We start from the raw sequence: 18823 nt of genomic DNA on the forward strand, positions 1-18823 counted from the left end.
CATAGGTGCTAGTATTAGAACTAGTACTAGTACTAGAACTAGAATTAGAATTAGGTACAGTACTAGAATTAGTTGTAATTCTTGACACAATACGTATTGACTATATATATTTAAAGTTGTGTATATACGGATCTACTTCATACTCTTAATTTTGTATACATATATAAAGATAACATATTATTACATTATCTATGTTAGCATTATACTATTATCTTGTCAATCTTTGTGTATTTATATTATTATGACTATGTCAATCATAATAGATACAGCCCTACAAAATTTTACGATTTTGATGTGGAGCACATTTCGCATTAGTAACCGAAGCTTTACCCCACCTTTATTTATTCAAGGTTATTTATCAACCCCAAACAATCAAATCCGTCGGCACTTTATTCCGACACCACATAATTATAATACTAACTACTTACTAAAATTTATTTCAACCTAGTACTATTTTCTATATCATATTATTTTAATTATTATTTGACAATGCTATTGTCATGTCTGTTGGAGCTTCTTTAATGGGGGGTAATAATTTGTTCATTTTCAAATTACCCCAAACCTAAGCTTCTGCCAAATTTGTTCACTCCTTTCTACCGGTATTTTTGAATTTCTTTTCTTCTCTCCACTCAGATAAGCTTCTCTTGTCGGAAGGCTGGGCTCGATGAGGTTTCATTGTTAGCCTCATTTATAACTATTAATATTTATGAGCCAACATTCTTTGTTGGGGTAGGTTGTCGGATCATTAGTTATACTATATATGGACATTTAGCCGGACTGATAATTATGGTCTGGTAAATTTCAAAATTCATTCTGATTCCTTTTAGTCTATAATTCTCTAGCTTTACATTTCTGTTTGCTTATTTGCAATCATTCCGATTTTTACAAGACTTTCAATTATCCAATGATCATCACTAGAACTGGTTTGGGGAGTTCTTGCAAAGAAAGTTTACTCTTCATATTTGATTTTATTTTATATTATAGTATCCCACCTTCTTCTCTATATTTTTGTTCGAAACACGGTAAATTTACCCGTACCTAGAAGCATCTTTAATGATTAGTGGGGTTTTATTTCATGTAAATTTTTCATTCCAATTTTAATTTTACTTCATAGCGAAGACTATTATTAACTCTAATATTACCAATTTTCCCACACTTGGCAGGACCGACATATCTATCCATTAAAGATGATTGGCAAACATGTCCCAGACTATAATCTTAAAGCGACCAAGGATTCTTTTTTGTGGGGTGGGGCAAAGCAATACTTAAAATTTAGCGCATTATTCAAATGCGGGATTGCACTTATTTCAGACCCGGCAAGCTAAATATTTTTTAAATAATTCGATTATAACAAAGAATTATTATTAGGATTATTAATTATTAAATTAGGGGAAGTTGGCCAAGGCTCAATGAGATTAGAAAACATTTCTTATAAATAGAATTGCAAAGTATGTTTACAAAGGTTAGGACTTTCGTCCTTTTGAATTTTGCCTTAACTAGGTGATTTTTAACTTCGAATAATTTTTCACTTTTTCATATTTATTTACTCAGCTACTACTATAGAAACATGTTGAGCAGACAACTAAAATTAAAGGCGAAGATGAACAGTTCGTCTGCTAATCAAAGAAAGAAGATATCTAAGGCCTGCGATATTTGCAAAAGACGAAAAATGAAAGTATGTATATTATTCCTCGGCAACCCCACAAATACCCCCTAAGATCAAATAAAAAAAAAAAGAAGATCCATAAATACTAACTTTTCATTTCTAGTGTAATGGACAGAAACCATGCTTATTTTGTATTAAACGAGGTTTGGAGTGTCTGTACCTTATTGTAGATGGAAGATCTTTAAAAGGTAGAGGTGTTAATAAAAAGGAGATAATTAATGTAGATAATATACCATCTACCTCGGTATCATCCCCTTTAAATTCTAATACTAATATAATATCCTCATCAATAATTACTGAATCAGTAAGTACAAGTTCGTCTACTACAAGTTCCACTCAATCTCCAACATCATCATTACCTTTATCCATAGCTTCCAGTGTTAACAGTAATATAACTTCCTACAATGATCTTACATCGGGTCCATATGCTAAACATTTATCATCATCTTTATCTTTAAATGGAAGTACCACAGAATCTTTGGATTCTCCTCCACCACCTATGTTAACACATTCTGAACCTTCATTATCATGTATATATAGTAATTTACTTACTGCTGTATCTCATCAACTACAAACCATATCTAATTCAAATATTGAAAATATAAGGAAATTTAATTCTAAAAGTGATAATGCCCACCGTTTATTATTAACAGTTACAGGAGAATTACGTTTCTATGGTGAAACTTCTCCAGTAGTCTTCTTAAATGAATGTCGAGAATATTTTGAAACTAATCTTGGCGCTTCAAAATTCACTAAAGTTCGGGTTCAAGAATCCTTGAGTAAAGAATATTCAACAAATAATGCCATTTATGCTGATACTTTACTGCACATTGGTTCTCCAAGTGAAGCAGCATTACTTAGTACATTTAAGCTTCCTAGCAAAGAGACTTGTGAATTATTATTGAACGTATTTACTGAGACGATTAATGACATATATTATATTTTTGATATGGATTATTTTAGAGAGTTTGTCTTTAATCCAATCTTTGAAAATGCCGAAGATTTACTGATTGGCCAAAGGAATAAAAATGAATGTCTCTTAAGCATGGTATTTGCTGTTAGTTCTTTATTTTTAAAACATAAGAATCCTGCTCAATTATCCCATTTGGAAATCCAACAACCTCATGAATATTTTCAAGCTAGTCTGACACTTATGAGATTTCATCCTAATAATCAAGATGATAAATTATGGATAGCTGAACATCATTTGTTGACTTACTTTTACTTAATTGCCTGTTGTGATAAGGGAGCATCCTGGATCCATTTAGGCATAAGTATAAGAATAGCTCAAGCTCTTGGCTTACATAGTAACAGACTTAATAATCAATTCCCAGATGAAAAATACGTTTTACATAGAAAGAAGTTCTGGCGTTCGTTATTTATATGTGATAGAGTATGTTCTATAAATTTTGGTAGACCATTAACAATTGGTAATTCACCATCTATTAAACAGGATGCTGACGATTTGAAAGAACCTTATCAATACCAATTGTATAAAATCGCAGTCATAAATGGTTTAATAATAGAGAAAATCTATGGAGATGATGACGATGAAGGATATATAGCTATTCTGGATTTGAAGGAATTATGTCAAGAATTAACAAATTGGACATGGAATTTATCTTCTGATTTGAAATTGGGTTGGGAAAATGGTAAAGAAGATAGTGGACTTGGTCCTAAAGATTTTAAGAAATTATTAATTCATTTATTTTATTTATTTGGTATAATTAATATGGGCAGGCCCATATTTATGAATATGATTACAGCACCATTGAGTGGTATAAGAAATGACATGGTATTACACATAACAAAAATGACAATTGAAGCTTCGTATTTAGCCATACATTTAATGAAATCTTTCATGCAGACGAAGCCAGAAAGAACTGAAAACTTCACATTGATTACAATGTCTCTTTATTCGGCATTAATTCTTGGAATGACCATTTTAAATCAACGAAAATTATCAACAAGTGATAATGTCTATATAAAAGCATTAACTGACGCTATCGGATATGCTAAAGGTACGTTGGTGACATTTGGTAAGTATGATAAGGTATCAAGGCATTGGTCTGCGGTATTAATTAGCTTATTGGAAAGTTTAAGAGCTCCAATGTTAGACATTGCTGACATTGTTGATATTCCTTATTCAATAATCAATATTAAACTTTATGAGGAAGAATCTATTCTGCCTTCAAGCGATGAACTCGATGATGATAATGATGCCTCACTGTACGGTAGCATTAGTGAAACAGAATATATAGATAATGAAGCAAAGTACAGATCTTTGAATTTTCAATCTAATTTGCCAAATGTTTGTATTCAAGATTTAATACACCTCATAGGGTTCGATGGAGATAATCCATTTATGTTACATGATTTAATAAGTGCTACTATGCATAAGGGTCAACTGAATAACGTAAATAACCCAAACAATTTAGACGGACATATTGCCAAATCTCCTCAAGGTAGTCCTGCTGCACATGATCATTTAGATGCTTTCAAGTATGACTTTCGTCAAGTTTCATAAAAATATTAAGTTCTGTATATATCACTTCTGACTATACATTTTATATATAGAAGGTAAATGAGTTATGAATGTAAATTACTATTTATTATTTCTGTTTTAGCCAATCTAAATCAAACTTACGGTAACCAGAAGTGGTGGATGAGCTATTCTTCAAAGAGTTAAGTCTTAAGATTAAACTGTTAGAAAATTTTCCGTATTGTGAACTTGAATTAGGTGGTGGGGTATTCTCTTTTTGATTATATTTTTCTTGAATACTTTTGAATATCAGTAATAATTTTCGGTTACATGACGAAGGTAAAGAATTATCATTGGCGAACGCAGAATCATGACAGTGTTCATTTTGCTCCTGCTCCAATTCATTAAAGAAATCTTCGTAAATTTCTATACATTCCCAACATATAAATTCATTATAATTCAATCCTGTTGGTTTATTAACTCTGGTATCGGAATTTATGCTTTGAGTTCTATTACTGTTTGTTTTAAATTTCTTATGGTAATTACCTAATAAAGACGAAATCTCATAAAGTGGTTTTTCACAAATATCACAATATTTTAATAAATCTGATCCGGGGATCTTGCCTCCAAATATTTCTTCAAAGTTTTCACCTCTGCCAACTCCTCGCATTCCATTACTTAATGAACTGGTTGAGTTTTGACCACCTGAAATAGCCCGTTTGTTACTTCCTCTAATTAGTGTGTTCGAATTAGACGATTCAATGGTCGAAACTTCGGAATGCAGGCTATACTGTGCTTCATTATGGATCTTGAAATTAGGCACTGAGTACATTCGTTGTTTAAAATTGGCTAATGACTTCTTTTTATCCAATGTTGATTGTTTTGAAGATTCTCCCACAGTCACCCTTTCTTGTGAAACGTCCCCATCGCTATTTATCATATAATCTTCTATTAAAACAATAGGATCTTGACTTTCATCACCCTCAAAGGTTACTTCGTCTTCTTCTTCTTCGTCATCATATTCAAAATCAATATTGCCTGACGATTGTATTTGTTGATGGTAAGGTAGTACTTGTGTAGTATGTTGGCGTATTTTAGACAAAGATGGTATCGTATCAACAGAATTATTTCTAGATCTACGAGATGATGAATTTTTCTTAGGTGGTGGTGGTAATGGCAATGATGTTAAAGTAGTATCATCTATTAAGTCGATGAGTGATGGTTGATGCTTTAAACGTTGATGAGGTGCAGAAGACGGTATTCCATGAGATCTATTGGTTAAAGAACTGGCTGAAGAGTTCCTGTGTAAAGTAGACTGGTTTGAAGTTAGCATTTTGCTATGCTTTGGATTATATTATTCTATTAAATCAACTTGCTATATGTTTTCAAATCTCATTATATGAAGGAAGGGTAGGTATTTTATTAATTAATGGCAGATTAGATATCGTAAAACCTGACCAGCCTGACTATAAATATTCGGTAACAAAATTAAAAGGATTGTTAAAATAGATAATTGCCGTCTATTATCCAAAGGTCTATCACCAAATAATATCTGGGGTTAAGGGATGTGTAAGTTTTAATCCAGATTAAGACGAAAGTGTAAATGGGGGCAAGTATTTTACCTAAATAGTAATACAAAAGATGTGATACTTAGGAAACAAAGAAGTTCAAAAATTAATATTTTTTGGTCTGATGTAGTTTTTAACACTTCACTCGCTGCGCTCTTGTTTATATTTTTAAAGCACTTACCGCATTAGTTAAAGGCCAACCCCTCAAATCGAATTTATTTTTCGGCTTGGTTTTGCGACCATCAAAGTTGACAGATTCCTACATGTGGTCATTACGTAACAACCAAATATACAGAGAATCTAGATTCAAGAGTATCAAGATTCAAGAGTATCAATGTAATAATAATTGATTAATCATAAAGGTACATTGGTAAAATTCAATGGGTTTGCAATATATTTTATTAGCCGATATCCCTTCGTGTTCCATAAGATCATACGAAAAATAGTTAAATTGGGTTTTTAACCTTACAACAACAAAACCAAAATATTGGACACAGTGGTCGTTTGTAATTTTTTTCCTCATTCCCGCGTCTAGATCCTTTCTATAGAGGAAAGAAAGATTGAGCCGGGAAAAGATCTGGGTCGTGTATCGCACAGAATCTCCTTCTGTTTCCCAATACAGACTTTTTAATCGGAGAGCAATAAATTTTCTTGACCGCATTTGTTCTGCTTTAGGGTACATTTCTTGAGTAGGTTTTTGCATCTATTTTTTTTGTAGGGAAGCGTTCTGCAGATATTTTGATTACACTTTAAGGGATCGTCTGAGGTTATATATAATCAAATGAAATTAGTCTTATATCTATTAATGTTATTAAAATTATTATTATGTTTAATTTATTATTTTTATACATATATATACATACACAACAAAATAGGTGTTATGTTAATTTCTATTATTATTTCTTGTTAATAAATGATCATAGGGATTATCCCCGTCATTATTATCGTTTACCCAATCTAGTATATCACGGAAAATACGTTGTGAAATCGTCTTATCCATTTCCAATTCCTCTTGTCTCATTCTCAACATTAGAGTCTCGCATAATTCAAGAAGTAGCGTTATGCCTCTATATTCTTGTCTTCTCTTAAACTCAATGATTGATTGCCAAGAAGTAATTTGATAATTATTTCTCAATTCCAATACTGATAAATTCTTAAAATATACCTGCTCTATGTGATTTGTAGTCAGATTGGTATTGACGCTGGCCAATATTATTGGGATTGATTGGTTCAGTATTAATGGACAATTATTTAATGATAATCTTTGTAAGGAATGACTACAACGAAGTGCCAATTCCCACACTACTTTATCAGTAATATTACATCCGGCTAGTCCGACAGTTGATAAATTCCTATTATTGGAAATCAATTTGGATAAACTTGTATCAGTAATTAAATGACCCTTTTGCTTTCTTCCAAAGTTTACAGTATGAAGATTACGACATTTATTTCCGATGGAATAAATTCCAATATCACTGACCGATTCACATGCTCTTATATCTAACACTTCCAAATTTGGACAATTTTCACTGATCATGATTAAGAAATCATCATCAACTACTTTTGAACCAGTCAAAATTAACTTTCTCAAGTTCTTGCCTCCCCTTTGGAAAAATTCAACAGGAGGTAATAGTTTAGGACACATAAAGATTTCTAACCATTGTAAATTATCAAAATTCATATAGTCTTTAATGCTTTCAAATGAGCTTTGCTTGGTGTGATATAATTTATGCAACACAAATACTTCTGGCTTATACGTATAATTGGATTGTTGTAAACTTTCAACAAACTGTGAATATTTCTTAGAATCATCAAACATAATCTTCTTGGTCATAATTTCTTTAGTAACTTGATAAAATAGTTTATTAACTAACAAGCAACTATGTAAACTTCCTTTGCTGTTAGCATTGTGTCCACTTTCATCACATAATGAATTCTGTGATGAATTCTGTGAATCGTCATAAAGCGTATTCTGTTTCATATGAAAGTCGGCCAATTCTTTATTTCCATGAATTAAAAGTGCGTGGTTATAACTTAATGGCTTCCTTCTTATAGGGGTTGGTTCTTGAGGAATAACGCTATTCTGGATGTCAACAAACTCAATGATCCTATACACAAGTTCAGGAATATCAAAAATTGATGTCCTTGAAGTTTGCAATTGATCTTGTACTTCTTGTTTAGGAAATAAAACTCTTGGCTTATAATCTTCTAAATCATAAATCAATGTATTCCTTAGCAGCATAGGAACTTCTTTAATCGGAGTATTGGTGGGAGTATACTCATCTTCTGTTAAATCTGGTAGAGACTCTAAGTCAGACACATCTGAATTATTAGTTGAGGATGGAACAGAATGAGAGTCAAACGAGAATTCTCTTTCTTCTAATGAGAATCTGGAAGGAACTCTTGAATGCATTGTAGATGACGAAGGAAATAAACATGACTTCATCCTTCTCTTCAATGATGTAATGTTATTGCTTGTACCCCTTTGTTTTGGTGAGATAAGTTCCTTATAAAAGTTAGCAGATTTAGCTCTCTTTACACTTCTGGGGCTGCTTCTAAAAGATTCAGATTCGTTCTCACGATCTAACGGGTAAAACTCGTATATCTTATTATTCACATATCTCTCGTATGGTAATGGTTGTGTTTTATTTGTTGAAACAGGATTAATATTTAAGTCCATTTTCTATGTAGTTATAATTAATGATAATATATTATCGAATGCAAAAGTTTAGATAAATAAAAACGAAGGAATGTATTTGACTTAGAGAATTAACATAAGTTTGAGTTCTCAATTATTTAATCCCCTTCTGTAATGACTATGGACTAGGAAATAAAGGAAATGTAAAATTAAAAATGTTAAGTATTAATAACTAAGATGAATTGAAATGAAATTTCTTTTAAAAGATAGACTAGGGTGAGTAAACCAAATAATGCAAAGGGTAAAGAATAGAAATAATATTTAATATTCTAAACACTTAATTTTAATTAAAAACCTCGGTATGTGAAACTATGCAATTGCAGGCACAGGTGAAGTGAATTAATGCTTTCTTATACTGCTGCTGCTATCACAACTTAAGCAAGTATGATGAATGGGTGAGGTTGAAATAAATGAAAGTAAATTAAATTTGAACTTAATAAAAGAAGTCTTTATGAAATATCCTGATATATATATATATATGTTGATTGAAAAATATATCAAGCTCCCCTGGTATTGAGACCTGGTTTAAGTTCTCGCCTAACTACACTCTACCAGCCACTATGTAATATTTGTAGTTTCAGTTGACAAGTAAACTTAACCAGTCAAAATAGCCACCAAACTTGATATGCACCTCAGATGTGTAATTTGCATAATTACTTACATACAGTCCAACTGTTTAATTGATTTTTTAATATTCACCAGCTCTAAAGCTAATGATTACATAGTAGTACTAAACTGCGAAGATGGCTGGTTAAATTTGCCAGATTAAAAAAAGTTTCACAACTCCTTAACTATGAGGCACGTGATTTTCTCATAGTTAAGCTCGTAAATATTTTCTGGCTGGTTATCCCAATTAGGTTACCTGGTCAATCTTTTTTGGTAAATAGTATAAAGAGAATGTTTACTGTTTGAGGGTCCTACATTTAAACGAATGGCTTCTCCACGGTGATGCTCAGCTTCCATCGAGCATTCTTTCAGGAACGCTTGCTTTTATTAAGGTACCAAGAATTGCTGGACTGGTTTAGCCTTTCGTCAAAAATGTCTTACTAGTTTTGGAAAAATGGTTGTTTGCATTCTCTACAAGATATAGTGCAAATTCAGTAAGCTTCAGAAACTAAGTTCATATTGAATGAACACTTTAATTTTTGAGTGTCAAGGCTCATATAATTTTATTACTACCAGTGGCTCATTTAATTTTATTAATTAGTAGTTCTTCGTATGTACTCTTACCACTTATATTCTCCTATTGTTGTAAAGTAATATTCCATTTGAAGTTACAAACCGCACTCAATTGGTCCTTTTGTAGAAATAATAACAATTATCATAGGAAATAAAATATTTTGTTGGATGTACTCACACCTTAAAATATTACTGAAGGTGGGTGTGTTCAACCGAAAGGTAGTATACTGCATACGATTATGCTAATAAACTATCAGGTTTGATTAAAAACTTAAGCCTATTGGGGTGTGCATGGTGTGGAGATATTGAACAAGAAAAATTTTGCGCATTATTTATTTTTTTAAAAGATTCTCTTACGGTCTAAACGCAACCAAACAATGAGAAGAAGATATCGACACAATACTTGGTAACAGGGTCAATAGACGAAAGTGAAAAATTTTTAGTTGTTATGTATACAAACAATGAATTGAATTACGATTGATTATATCATTAGCTGGTGAATGTTTCCTATTTTGAGAGTCAAGCTGGAGGTAGCTGCAGTTTGTCGCCTACAGCTTTTTACGAGGAAACTGGGTGCTTATAGATACGCAGAAGCTTGCTTCAACCTTTAAATGAGAATTTCATTGTTTAGGATTCTAAATAGAGGCACATCTAAATTTGTAGATCGATATGATTGTGCTGGTAACTAATGTCACATGCAGACCGATAAAGAATCATGATACATATCAACTGTGATCAACTTACTTTAGGTAGACCATTTCTTGATATAAAAAGTAATAAAGTATAAAATATTGCCTGATATATCCGATCTCCCACACAAATAATAAAGAGTCTAAAAATATCATGAATTATTGACTTGAGGTGTTAGTATGCTAATTTCAAATCTAATTCAGAGTGTGCCACATAGGCTTACAGATTTCTACATTAGCATGTCATTGCATGGAGCTAACCTCTAATAAGCAAGAAGGGTTCATGGCTTTGTACAATCCCTGTAAGCTTTTATTCATGCTCATCCTTTCGAAATTTTACGACTTGTGTGTTATTATCGAGCCAACAGTGTCCGCAGTAAAATTAACTTCTTCGTAACGGTGTGAGACCCTGTAGTTGCAAACTAAAAATTATTTTTTGCGCAGATATTTTTTTGTACTGCTGCCTAATCGAGAGTTGATGCAAACAAGAAAAATGAAATATTTTTAATTTGCAGTTATTAAAAGGAGTCCGCTTAGGTGACACATTAGTTATTCGAATTAATATTTAGGCATAATTTGACATTATCTCGAGTAGAATTACTATCCACCAGTAAAGACATGGTTTATTTTTTGTAAAGTATATTTGAGCCGAGAGTAGCCATTTTACAGATATGCAGTTTCCAGGATATTCAATCATCTAATTTTGCAAAAGGATATTATTCAGATTTTCTTAATAAAAGTTCATTTTAATCATCATATTGCATGCACTAAAGAACTTATCCTCCCGAAGAATGGTTGGTGTGTGGTAATTAATTTATGTCAATCTTGTGGACCAGCCATTGTTATGTAGTTAGTTGGTGATTTATTTTATGAATTCATGTTCGAACTCAAAAATAATCGTGGCCATAAAATATTCACCAATGCATTTATTCATCAGCTGGTTAATTGCTTAGTTATTAATCAACCCAAGTAGAACTTGATTCCAATTGAAATTAACAAGGTTTCCAGAAAATCCGCAATTTCAAAATAAAACTTATTTACTTGGCTCTATATTCATAATTTTTATATATTGTATTTATTCTTTTCATATAAGTTACCAATATTCTGAAATAAAAGGCTTCAGCTGTTTTATTGAAGATATTTTACCAAATAACACAAGAAGTGAAAGGCCCACGCCGCAACACAATTCTCAAACCTACATTTATCATTACACTAAAGTACTAGCTACATTGTATTTCACATACGGGCTCATGATTATACAGAAGAAGCTTCAGTGCATTCTAAATTATAAAGCTCCAACCAGTTTCTAGTTTCTATAAGTCATGTTCTTTTATTCTTTTCAAAGGAGCGACCAAACTATTATGTATACATCAGTTGTGTACATAAAAAAAGAATTAGTTCATCGGGTAATAATATTTTTTGACATATTGTGGATTAAAAGTACTGAAATAGGAGATGAACCCTAGGTCAAATGTGGGGCTCACTATTAAAGATCCAAATTCAAGTATCATGACTAATACTATTTAAAGTAGTCCTATGTTACAGATTATTAACTCATAAAGTATCTATAATCAAATTAATTTTCACTTTACGGCAATACGGGACGATTTCTAATTATAAAAAGAAACAAAACAAAACACAATATATAATCAGAAGTTTTTCCGAGCGTATTAAGGTTTACGATTATAACGAGAGTTTTTCCGTGGATGGTAAGTTCACGTGACAATACCAAGCCCAATTTCTTTTTTCTGGCATGCCTGTCTATGATTGGGGGTTCCCAGAGGTTAATCAGTGAAGAGTTAATTAAAATAATATTTGACGTGATGGACATTTATTGATAACAGCTTATCCTTTATTAGTTCTATCAGTTATTGTAATAACATTTTTAGAATTCATCTATCATAAATTTATTGGGTAATATTTATATTCCGACAGTTTCAGACAATCGAACAGTAGATCTCATTATCTCATTAATCAAAACAGTTAAACCTTTCCGAGAAAGTATATATTTATAAGTGTTTAAATTTAAATAAAATATTACAATGCCTAAGAAGACCACCACTTCATCCAAATCGACATCTTTATTCGATATTAGATTGAAAAATTTGGATCATGATGTATTGGTTTTAAAGGGTAATGAACATGATGCAGCATCTGTATTATTATCAGGTAAAATAGCTTTATCAGTAAATGAACCATTCACTATTAAAAAATTATCAATTAAACTTTATGCCACTTTAAAATTAAGTTGGAATGAATCAATTCAAACTTCAAAGGGAACATTTTCAAAACCAGTAAGATATGCTAAAAAGATTTATGAACATAATTGGGATAATGCAGAAATTAATCAATATCTTAATAATTTATATGAAAATAATGCTACAAATAATAGTGGTAATGGTCCTAATGTATCTATTGGATTATCAAGAAATCAATCTACTTCTTCCTTAAAAAATTTAAGTTCATCTTTAAGATCTAAATCTTCAACAAATTTAAGTAATTTACATTTATCTTCATTAACTAATAGTTTTCATAATGGTTCATCATCAAATTTAACATCTTTAAATGGATCTTCATCAAATTTATCAAATTTATCTAAATCATCACATGTTTTAGTACTGGGTAATTATGAAATACCTTTTAGTGCTATTTTACCAGGAACAATGCCTGAATCTTTAGAAGGTTTACCAGGTGCTTCATTAGTTTATAGATTAGAAGCAACTATAGATAAAGGTAAATTTCATAATTCAATGGTTACTAAGAAGCATATTAGAGTTATAAGAACTTTAACTACTGATTCAGTTGAACTTTCAGAAACAGTAGCAGTAGATAATACTTGGCCAAAGAAAGTTGAATATTCTTTAAATGTACCTCAAAAGGCAATTGCTATAGGATCAGGAACTCCTATTAGTTTTATGTTAGTACCTTTATTAAAGGGTTTAAGATTAGGAGATATTAAAATTCAATTAGTAGAATATTATTCATTTATGGGTTATTTACCTCCAGCTTATAATGGTGAAAGAATAGTTACTGAAAGAAAAATTAAGAGACCAGCTGAAAATGATCCTAATTTTCAAATGGATAAATGGGAAGTTGATACTTTCTTAAGAGTTCCTCCAAGTTTAGCAAAATGTACTCAAGATTGTGATATTCTGCAAAATGTTAAGGTTAGACATAAATTAAAATTTGTAATTGGATTAATTAATCCGGATGGTCATGTTTCTGAATTAAGAGCATCATTACCAATTCAATTATTTATATCACCATTTGTATCAATTAGAGCTAAGAATGAAGAAAATTTAAGTGATGTTGAATCAATTCCTGGTGATGAAAAGGAAGAAGATCATCATGGTAGAGATGAAGAATTATTATTTACATCTGATTATCATAGTGCTAGTAATACCAGTTTAAGTGAAATGGCTGAACAACAAGCCAATAATGGAGAAATTAGATCAAATGAACATTCTTATACTTCATTCAATGGTATTATGGCTCCACCACTTTATGAACAACATATTTATGATAGATTATGGTCTGATATTTCACCAATTGAATCACCAATTAATTCTGGTACTTCAACTCCAAGATTATATTCTAGAGGTACATCTGATTTACAACAACAATTTTCAATGTCTCCATTAGATAGTAATTTATTAACTGAAAATTTAAGACAATTAAGTATTCAAAGATTAATGCAAGATTCTTCATCTATTGATGTACAAACTCCAGAGATTGATGAAAGTCCTAGAGGTGCTATATTTAATTTAGATGGTGATGGTGATAATTCTAGTCAAAATGGTGATTATTTTACTTCAAAACGTATACCAGCTCGAGCAGCTTCTCCTAATATGATTGCATTACCTCCTCATATTTTAGCAGCTGGAGGACTTCAATCACCTCCTAATCATATATCTAGAATTGGATCAGATACAAGTGTAGCATTTCCTGAAACCATGTCAAGAGTACCTTCATATGCTCAAGCTATGAAATCAGATGCTACAAGTCAAGAAGATGGAATTTTATCACCAGCATATCAACCTCCATTACCTGGATCAGGAATTAATTTAGCAGAAGTGAATAGGAGATTTGAAGAACATCATGGTAGTGTAACTAGTCCACAAATATCTCATATTAAAAATAAACCATCATTATTATCTCGAGGTTCAAGTTCGTTAAATTTAAGAACATCTTCAAAGAATTCATCAACCAGTACATCACCGTCTCAGTCACGGAATGTTTCATCTTCCAATTTAGTTTCATTATCACGTTCATCATCAAGAAGAAGTACTACTGGAGTCAATTTATTAAATAATTCTGCTGGTCAACCCTTAACTAGTTCTTCAAGTATAATATCTGGTTCTAGTAATAATATTAATACTTATACAAACAATACCAATAACAATAACAATAACAACATCCTTTCAACTGGATCAGCCACATTCTCCATGACTCCTTTATCTACATCTCCAGTTCACTACAAGACTCTTGAAACTCCAAATCATATAGTTCACCCATCGTCTACAACTTCCATCTTAAGTTCAAAATTATCTAATAGTGCAACTGATAGAGCTATACCAACAACTCCTAGTAGATCAAGTTCAAGTGTCAGCTTACATAATCTTCACTTTTTGAACAAAAAGAAGGAAAAGACTAAGACTTAATGAATGAATTAATGAATGAATTAATTAATTGTATAGTGTTATATAGATACTGCATACAGCAACACCCACCCACCCACTAAATATATATCATACGTAATCGGTAAAAATAGCAAAGGTTATAGATAATTAACTAATAATTGTTTACAACCAACCATATACAGTATGTTTAGAGATAGAACAAATCTCTTTCTTTCATATCGTCGAACAATTCCGAGAAGTGATCCAGTTTCAAGACGAAATCAAGAGACAAGATTTGATATCTTGGACGAAGAAGAAGAAGGATTAATAGGGAGAAGGAAAATTCAACCAACAAATGGTAGATCTGAAAATCGTAGTAATGATATAGAATTAAAACCAGTACTACCTTCTATTTATGAGATTGCTAGTGATTTAGATAATAAATTAAAGATTATTAAAAATCAAGTTAATGAATTAAATTCAAATTATAAACGACTAATCATTGTAAATAAGAGTGATAAAGCCAATATTGAAAATAAAATTGATAATTTAAATTATGAAATATTAAAGAATTTTGAAAGTTGTTATATAATGATTAAAAAATTCGAATATTTAAATGTAAATTATAAAAAATTAGGTCTTAATTATAATGATCAAGATTTAGAAATTTTAAATAATTTTAAAAAGAATTATGCTATAAAAGTTCAAGATAGTTCATTAATTTTTAGAAATCTTCAAAATAATTATATTAAATTTCTTCGAGATGATGAAGATGAATATGATGCATTATTAAAGAATGATTCTCCATCTTTATCAACTACAACAACTTCAACAACAATTTTACAAGAAGAACAAGAACTTCAAGATCAAGAAATTGAAAATTATTCTCGTCAAATATTACAACAACAGCAACAACATCCAAATTCAAATTCTCAATATTTACAACAAAGAGAACGAGAAATTTCTAAATTAGCAATGGGAATTATTGAAATTTCAACTATTTTTAAAGAAATGGATACAATGATTGTCGAGCAAGGTACAATTCTTGATAGAATTGATTATAATTTACAAAATACTGTTATGGATTTAAAAGAAAGTGATAGTCAATTAGTTAAAGCCAAACATTATCAAAAGAGAACTACAAAATGTAAGATAATTTTCTTATTAAGTTTGATTGTATTTGTATTGGTTTTAGTTGTATTACTTAGACCTCATGGAACAACTACAATTATTGAAAAACCTGCTCCACCACCATCAACACCTCCACCTCCACCTTCATCAGATGATTCAAGACCAGCAGTCAACAAACCACCCGCAGATGATTCTCAAGGAATGCGAATGTTGTTGATCTAATAATAATGAAATTAATGAAAGTATAGTTTCTAATGTAGTTCAATGTAATTAAATTTTAATAGACATGAAAGAAAATTGAAAATTGAATGTGTATATATTAGAACTGAAATATTGAACCAATCTCATGATATGGGAATTGACCTCAAATCAAAAAGTACTATAAAATATTAAACGTAATTACATATAAATAAGAAATACAATAAAGAAGCTAAAGAAATAAATTATAACAAAAACTTATAAAAAAGACAAACCAAGTAGGTTAATAACTTTTATCTAAAAAGCTGCACCATAAGGTCCACTACCACTTCCACTTCCACTTCTTGTTGATCCTCTACCCATTAAAGAACTAGCATTCATTTGATTTCCCGGTTTACTTCTAGAAGCAACTGGTACAAATCCTGGTTGTACTCTTCTTTTAGCTGGTCCTACAGCAAAGTCTGGATTTTGAGATAAAACATTATCAGAAATAGTACTTTGAGGAGCTCTTGGAGCTGCTTGAGGTTGGTAAGAATTATAGTATACGGGTTGTTGTTGATATTGACCTTGTTGTGGAGGGAATGAAGTTGGACTAGTTTGTTGGAAATGAGGTTGGAATTGTTGTGCGTTAGGATAGTATTGTTGTTGATATTGATTTTGAGCAGGCACTTGATGACCATAAAATTGAGGATTAACAGCTCTTTGACTTACACTAGTGAAATCAGAATCAGCATCAGATCCTGTTCCATTTCTATTTAATGGAACACTTTCATCAAGTTCTTCTTCGACATCTTGATAATATTCATCATCTAATTCAGTAAATGGTTTGTGGCCTTCAACTTCAGGATGATGTTCAAATACGCTAGTTGGATATTGATTTGTTTTAGGGTAAGGTGCTTGTTGTTGTTGTTGTTGTTGTTGTTGATCCAAAGTAACCTTTGAACCATGATCACTACCTGTTACTACACTATAGTAAGGTTGGACGACTGGTTTATTAGTAAAGTCATTAGCAATTTGAGGTCTATTATTGTAAAGTGAAGTATTGCTATTAACAGATCTATCATAAGCTTGAGTTTGAGAAGCTGTCTTTTGTTTATATTCGTAATCCTTTTCTATAGATGAAGATTCAAAAGTATTATTTGTTGAGTAATTATTTGTAGCGGTTGCAAGAGTATTAGAAGTAATTGGGGCATTGAATGTACTGTTAAATCCTCCACCTAGTCCCTTGTCACTATAATTAGTAAATTTATTTTCAACAACATCCGAATCATCATAAACATCCAATTCGCTATCTTCCTCTTGGTGGAATAATAAAGTTAATATCATAAAAATAAATGAAATTAAAGTAGCAGCAGCAGAACCAATTAAAATCCAACCAGTCCACCCTAAATTAGGGTAGAAAGTAATAATAACAATAACAGCAACTAATGTAGTCAAAATAAAAGCTAACAAATTAACAACTATTCCCCCAATTATGGCTGGTTTTATTTGGAAATGACTTATAATTATTACTACCAAAGATATGAAATTAAATCCTAATGCAATAGGAGCAATGATAAATATTTTAGCCAAAGTATCTCTGGTTGTAGAATCTAAGAACCAATTATCAGTTTTATCATCGACCCCAGATAATGTATAAGGATAAGTTGCTTTTGAACAAGAGTTATCACTGATTTTACAAAAGCCAAAAATACCATAAGTATGAGAACTAGTTTTACCTAAATTGAAAGAAGAAACTATTGGTGATGATATAGTTGCTAATAAAAGAAACACAAACGATATTAAGATTAATATAAATGATAATGAGTTAAAACCCGGTTTAAACCCTGCCATGATGATGTATCTTGCTTATGATATATCGACAAGTGTTGATTATAATTTAGATTAAAGTTACTCTATGACTATTCCTGAAAGATCAATGATGATGTGTAACAATCGATTTAAAATAATCAACGTTCAAAAAGAACCCTTATTAAAAATTTTAACTATCAATATTCAAAAATAAACAAGTAAAACAATTAATGTCTTAATAGAAAATTAATTTTGATGGACTTTAGACTAAAAAGACTTCAACACAATAATAATAATAATAATTAATATATTAACAGAATTCAGTTGTGGAATATCTGCAATTTGTTGATTTTGTGAGTGGTACTTTTGCTAAAAAGATAGGAGAATAAATTGTTTTCGTCGTAATCCTCAAGTATGGTTACGCGAGCTATAGATTTAAAGATTAGGCTGGTAATATTACACAAGACAAATTTGCTCGTTAATTTTTATCTGTAACTTTGTCTTAATGGTACGGCTCACCGTTTTAATTTAATATTTAATTATTTAATTAAATCAAATCAGAATGCTCCTGTTTTTGTGCGGTTGTTAGAAATGTTATGTATGTATGTATGTATTTATTTGTTTTGGCTAATTTTAAAACCTTTTTTTTTTTAGCCGCAGCCTCACACGTCTTGATTCAATAGGCCATGCCGTGCCATAATAAATACATCAGATCAAATCAGAGTTTAGCTAGTACTTTAAATCAAGTGTTACACATCAATCATGTATCCATCATTAAACAGTCAAAGGGTAATCTAAAAAG

The 18823-nt window shown here is 30.9% G+C and overlaps 6 protein-coding genes across 6 annotated transcripts; 3 read left to right on the forward strand and 3 right to left on the reverse strand. All coding sequences in view use genetic code 12, as the record gives it.

Annotated features, from left to right (window-relative positions):
• Positions 1 to 500: 500 nt before the first annotated feature.
• On the forward strand, positions 501 to 4193 carry RJT21DRAFT_3768 (uncharacterized protein; the record flags this gene model as incomplete). The annotated part of the gene is made up of 2 exons (XM_064884376.1): positions 501 to 528; positions 1837 to 4193. The coding sequence occupies 2 exons, from the start codon at positions 501 to 503 to the stop codon at positions 4191 to 4193; spliced, it is 2385 nt and encodes a 794-aa protein (XP_064740468.1).
• A 43-nt stretch (positions 4194 to 4236) lies between these two features.
• RJT21DRAFT_6139 (uncharacterized protein) lies at positions 4237 to 5827 on the reverse strand. Its single transcript, XM_064885168.1, has one exon. The coding sequence runs from the start codon at positions 5479 to 5481 to the stop codon at positions 4279 to 4281; it is 1203 nt and encodes a 400-aa protein (XP_064740469.1). The 5' UTR covers positions 5482 to 5827; the 3' UTR covers positions 4237 to 4278.
• Positions 5828 to 6599: 772 nt separating this feature from the next.
• AMN1 (Amn1p) lies at positions 6600 to 8396 on the reverse strand (the record flags this gene model as incomplete). The annotated part of the gene is made up of 1 exon (XM_064879940.1): positions 6600 to 8396. One exon carries the CDS (start codon positions 8394 to 8396, stop codon positions 6600 to 6602), a length of 1797 nt encoding a protein of 598 aa, XP_064740470.1.
• A 3822-nt stretch (positions 8397 to 12218) lies between these two features.
• On the forward strand, positions 12219 to 15074 carry ROD1 (Rod1p). Its single transcript, XM_064885171.1, has one exon. The coding sequence runs from the start codon at positions 12325 to 12327 to the stop codon at positions 14941 to 14943; it is 2619 nt and encodes an 872-aa protein (XP_064740471.1). The 5' UTR covers positions 12219 to 12324; the 3' UTR covers positions 14944 to 15074.
• Position 15075: 1 nt separating this feature from the next.
• On the forward strand, positions 15076 to 16390 carry TLG2 (Tlg2p). The gene has a single exon (XM_064885170.1). It carries the CDS (start codon positions 15106 to 15108, stop codon positions 16252 to 16254), a length of 1149 nt encoding a protein of 382 aa, XP_064740472.1. The 5' UTR covers positions 15076 to 15105; the 3' UTR covers positions 16255 to 16390.
• Positions 16391 to 18563, reverse strand: SRD1 (Srd1p). Its single transcript, XM_064885169.1, has one exon. The coding sequence runs from the start codon at positions 18061 to 18063 to the stop codon at positions 16528 to 16530; it is 1536 nt and encodes a 511-aa protein (XP_064740473.1). The 5' UTR covers positions 18064 to 18563; the 3' UTR covers positions 16391 to 16527.
• Between the last annotated feature and the right edge of the window lie 260 nt (positions 18564 to 18823).

Source organism: Scheffersomyces amazonensis, assembly GCF_036850825.1.
Source record: "Scheffersomyces amazonensis strain UFMG-HMD-26.3 chromosome Unknown RJT21scaffold_1, whole genome shotgun sequence".
Taxonomy (NCBI): domain Eukaryota; kingdom Fungi; phylum Ascomycota; class Pichiomycetes; order Serinales; family Debaryomycetaceae; genus Scheffersomyces; species Scheffersomyces amazonensis.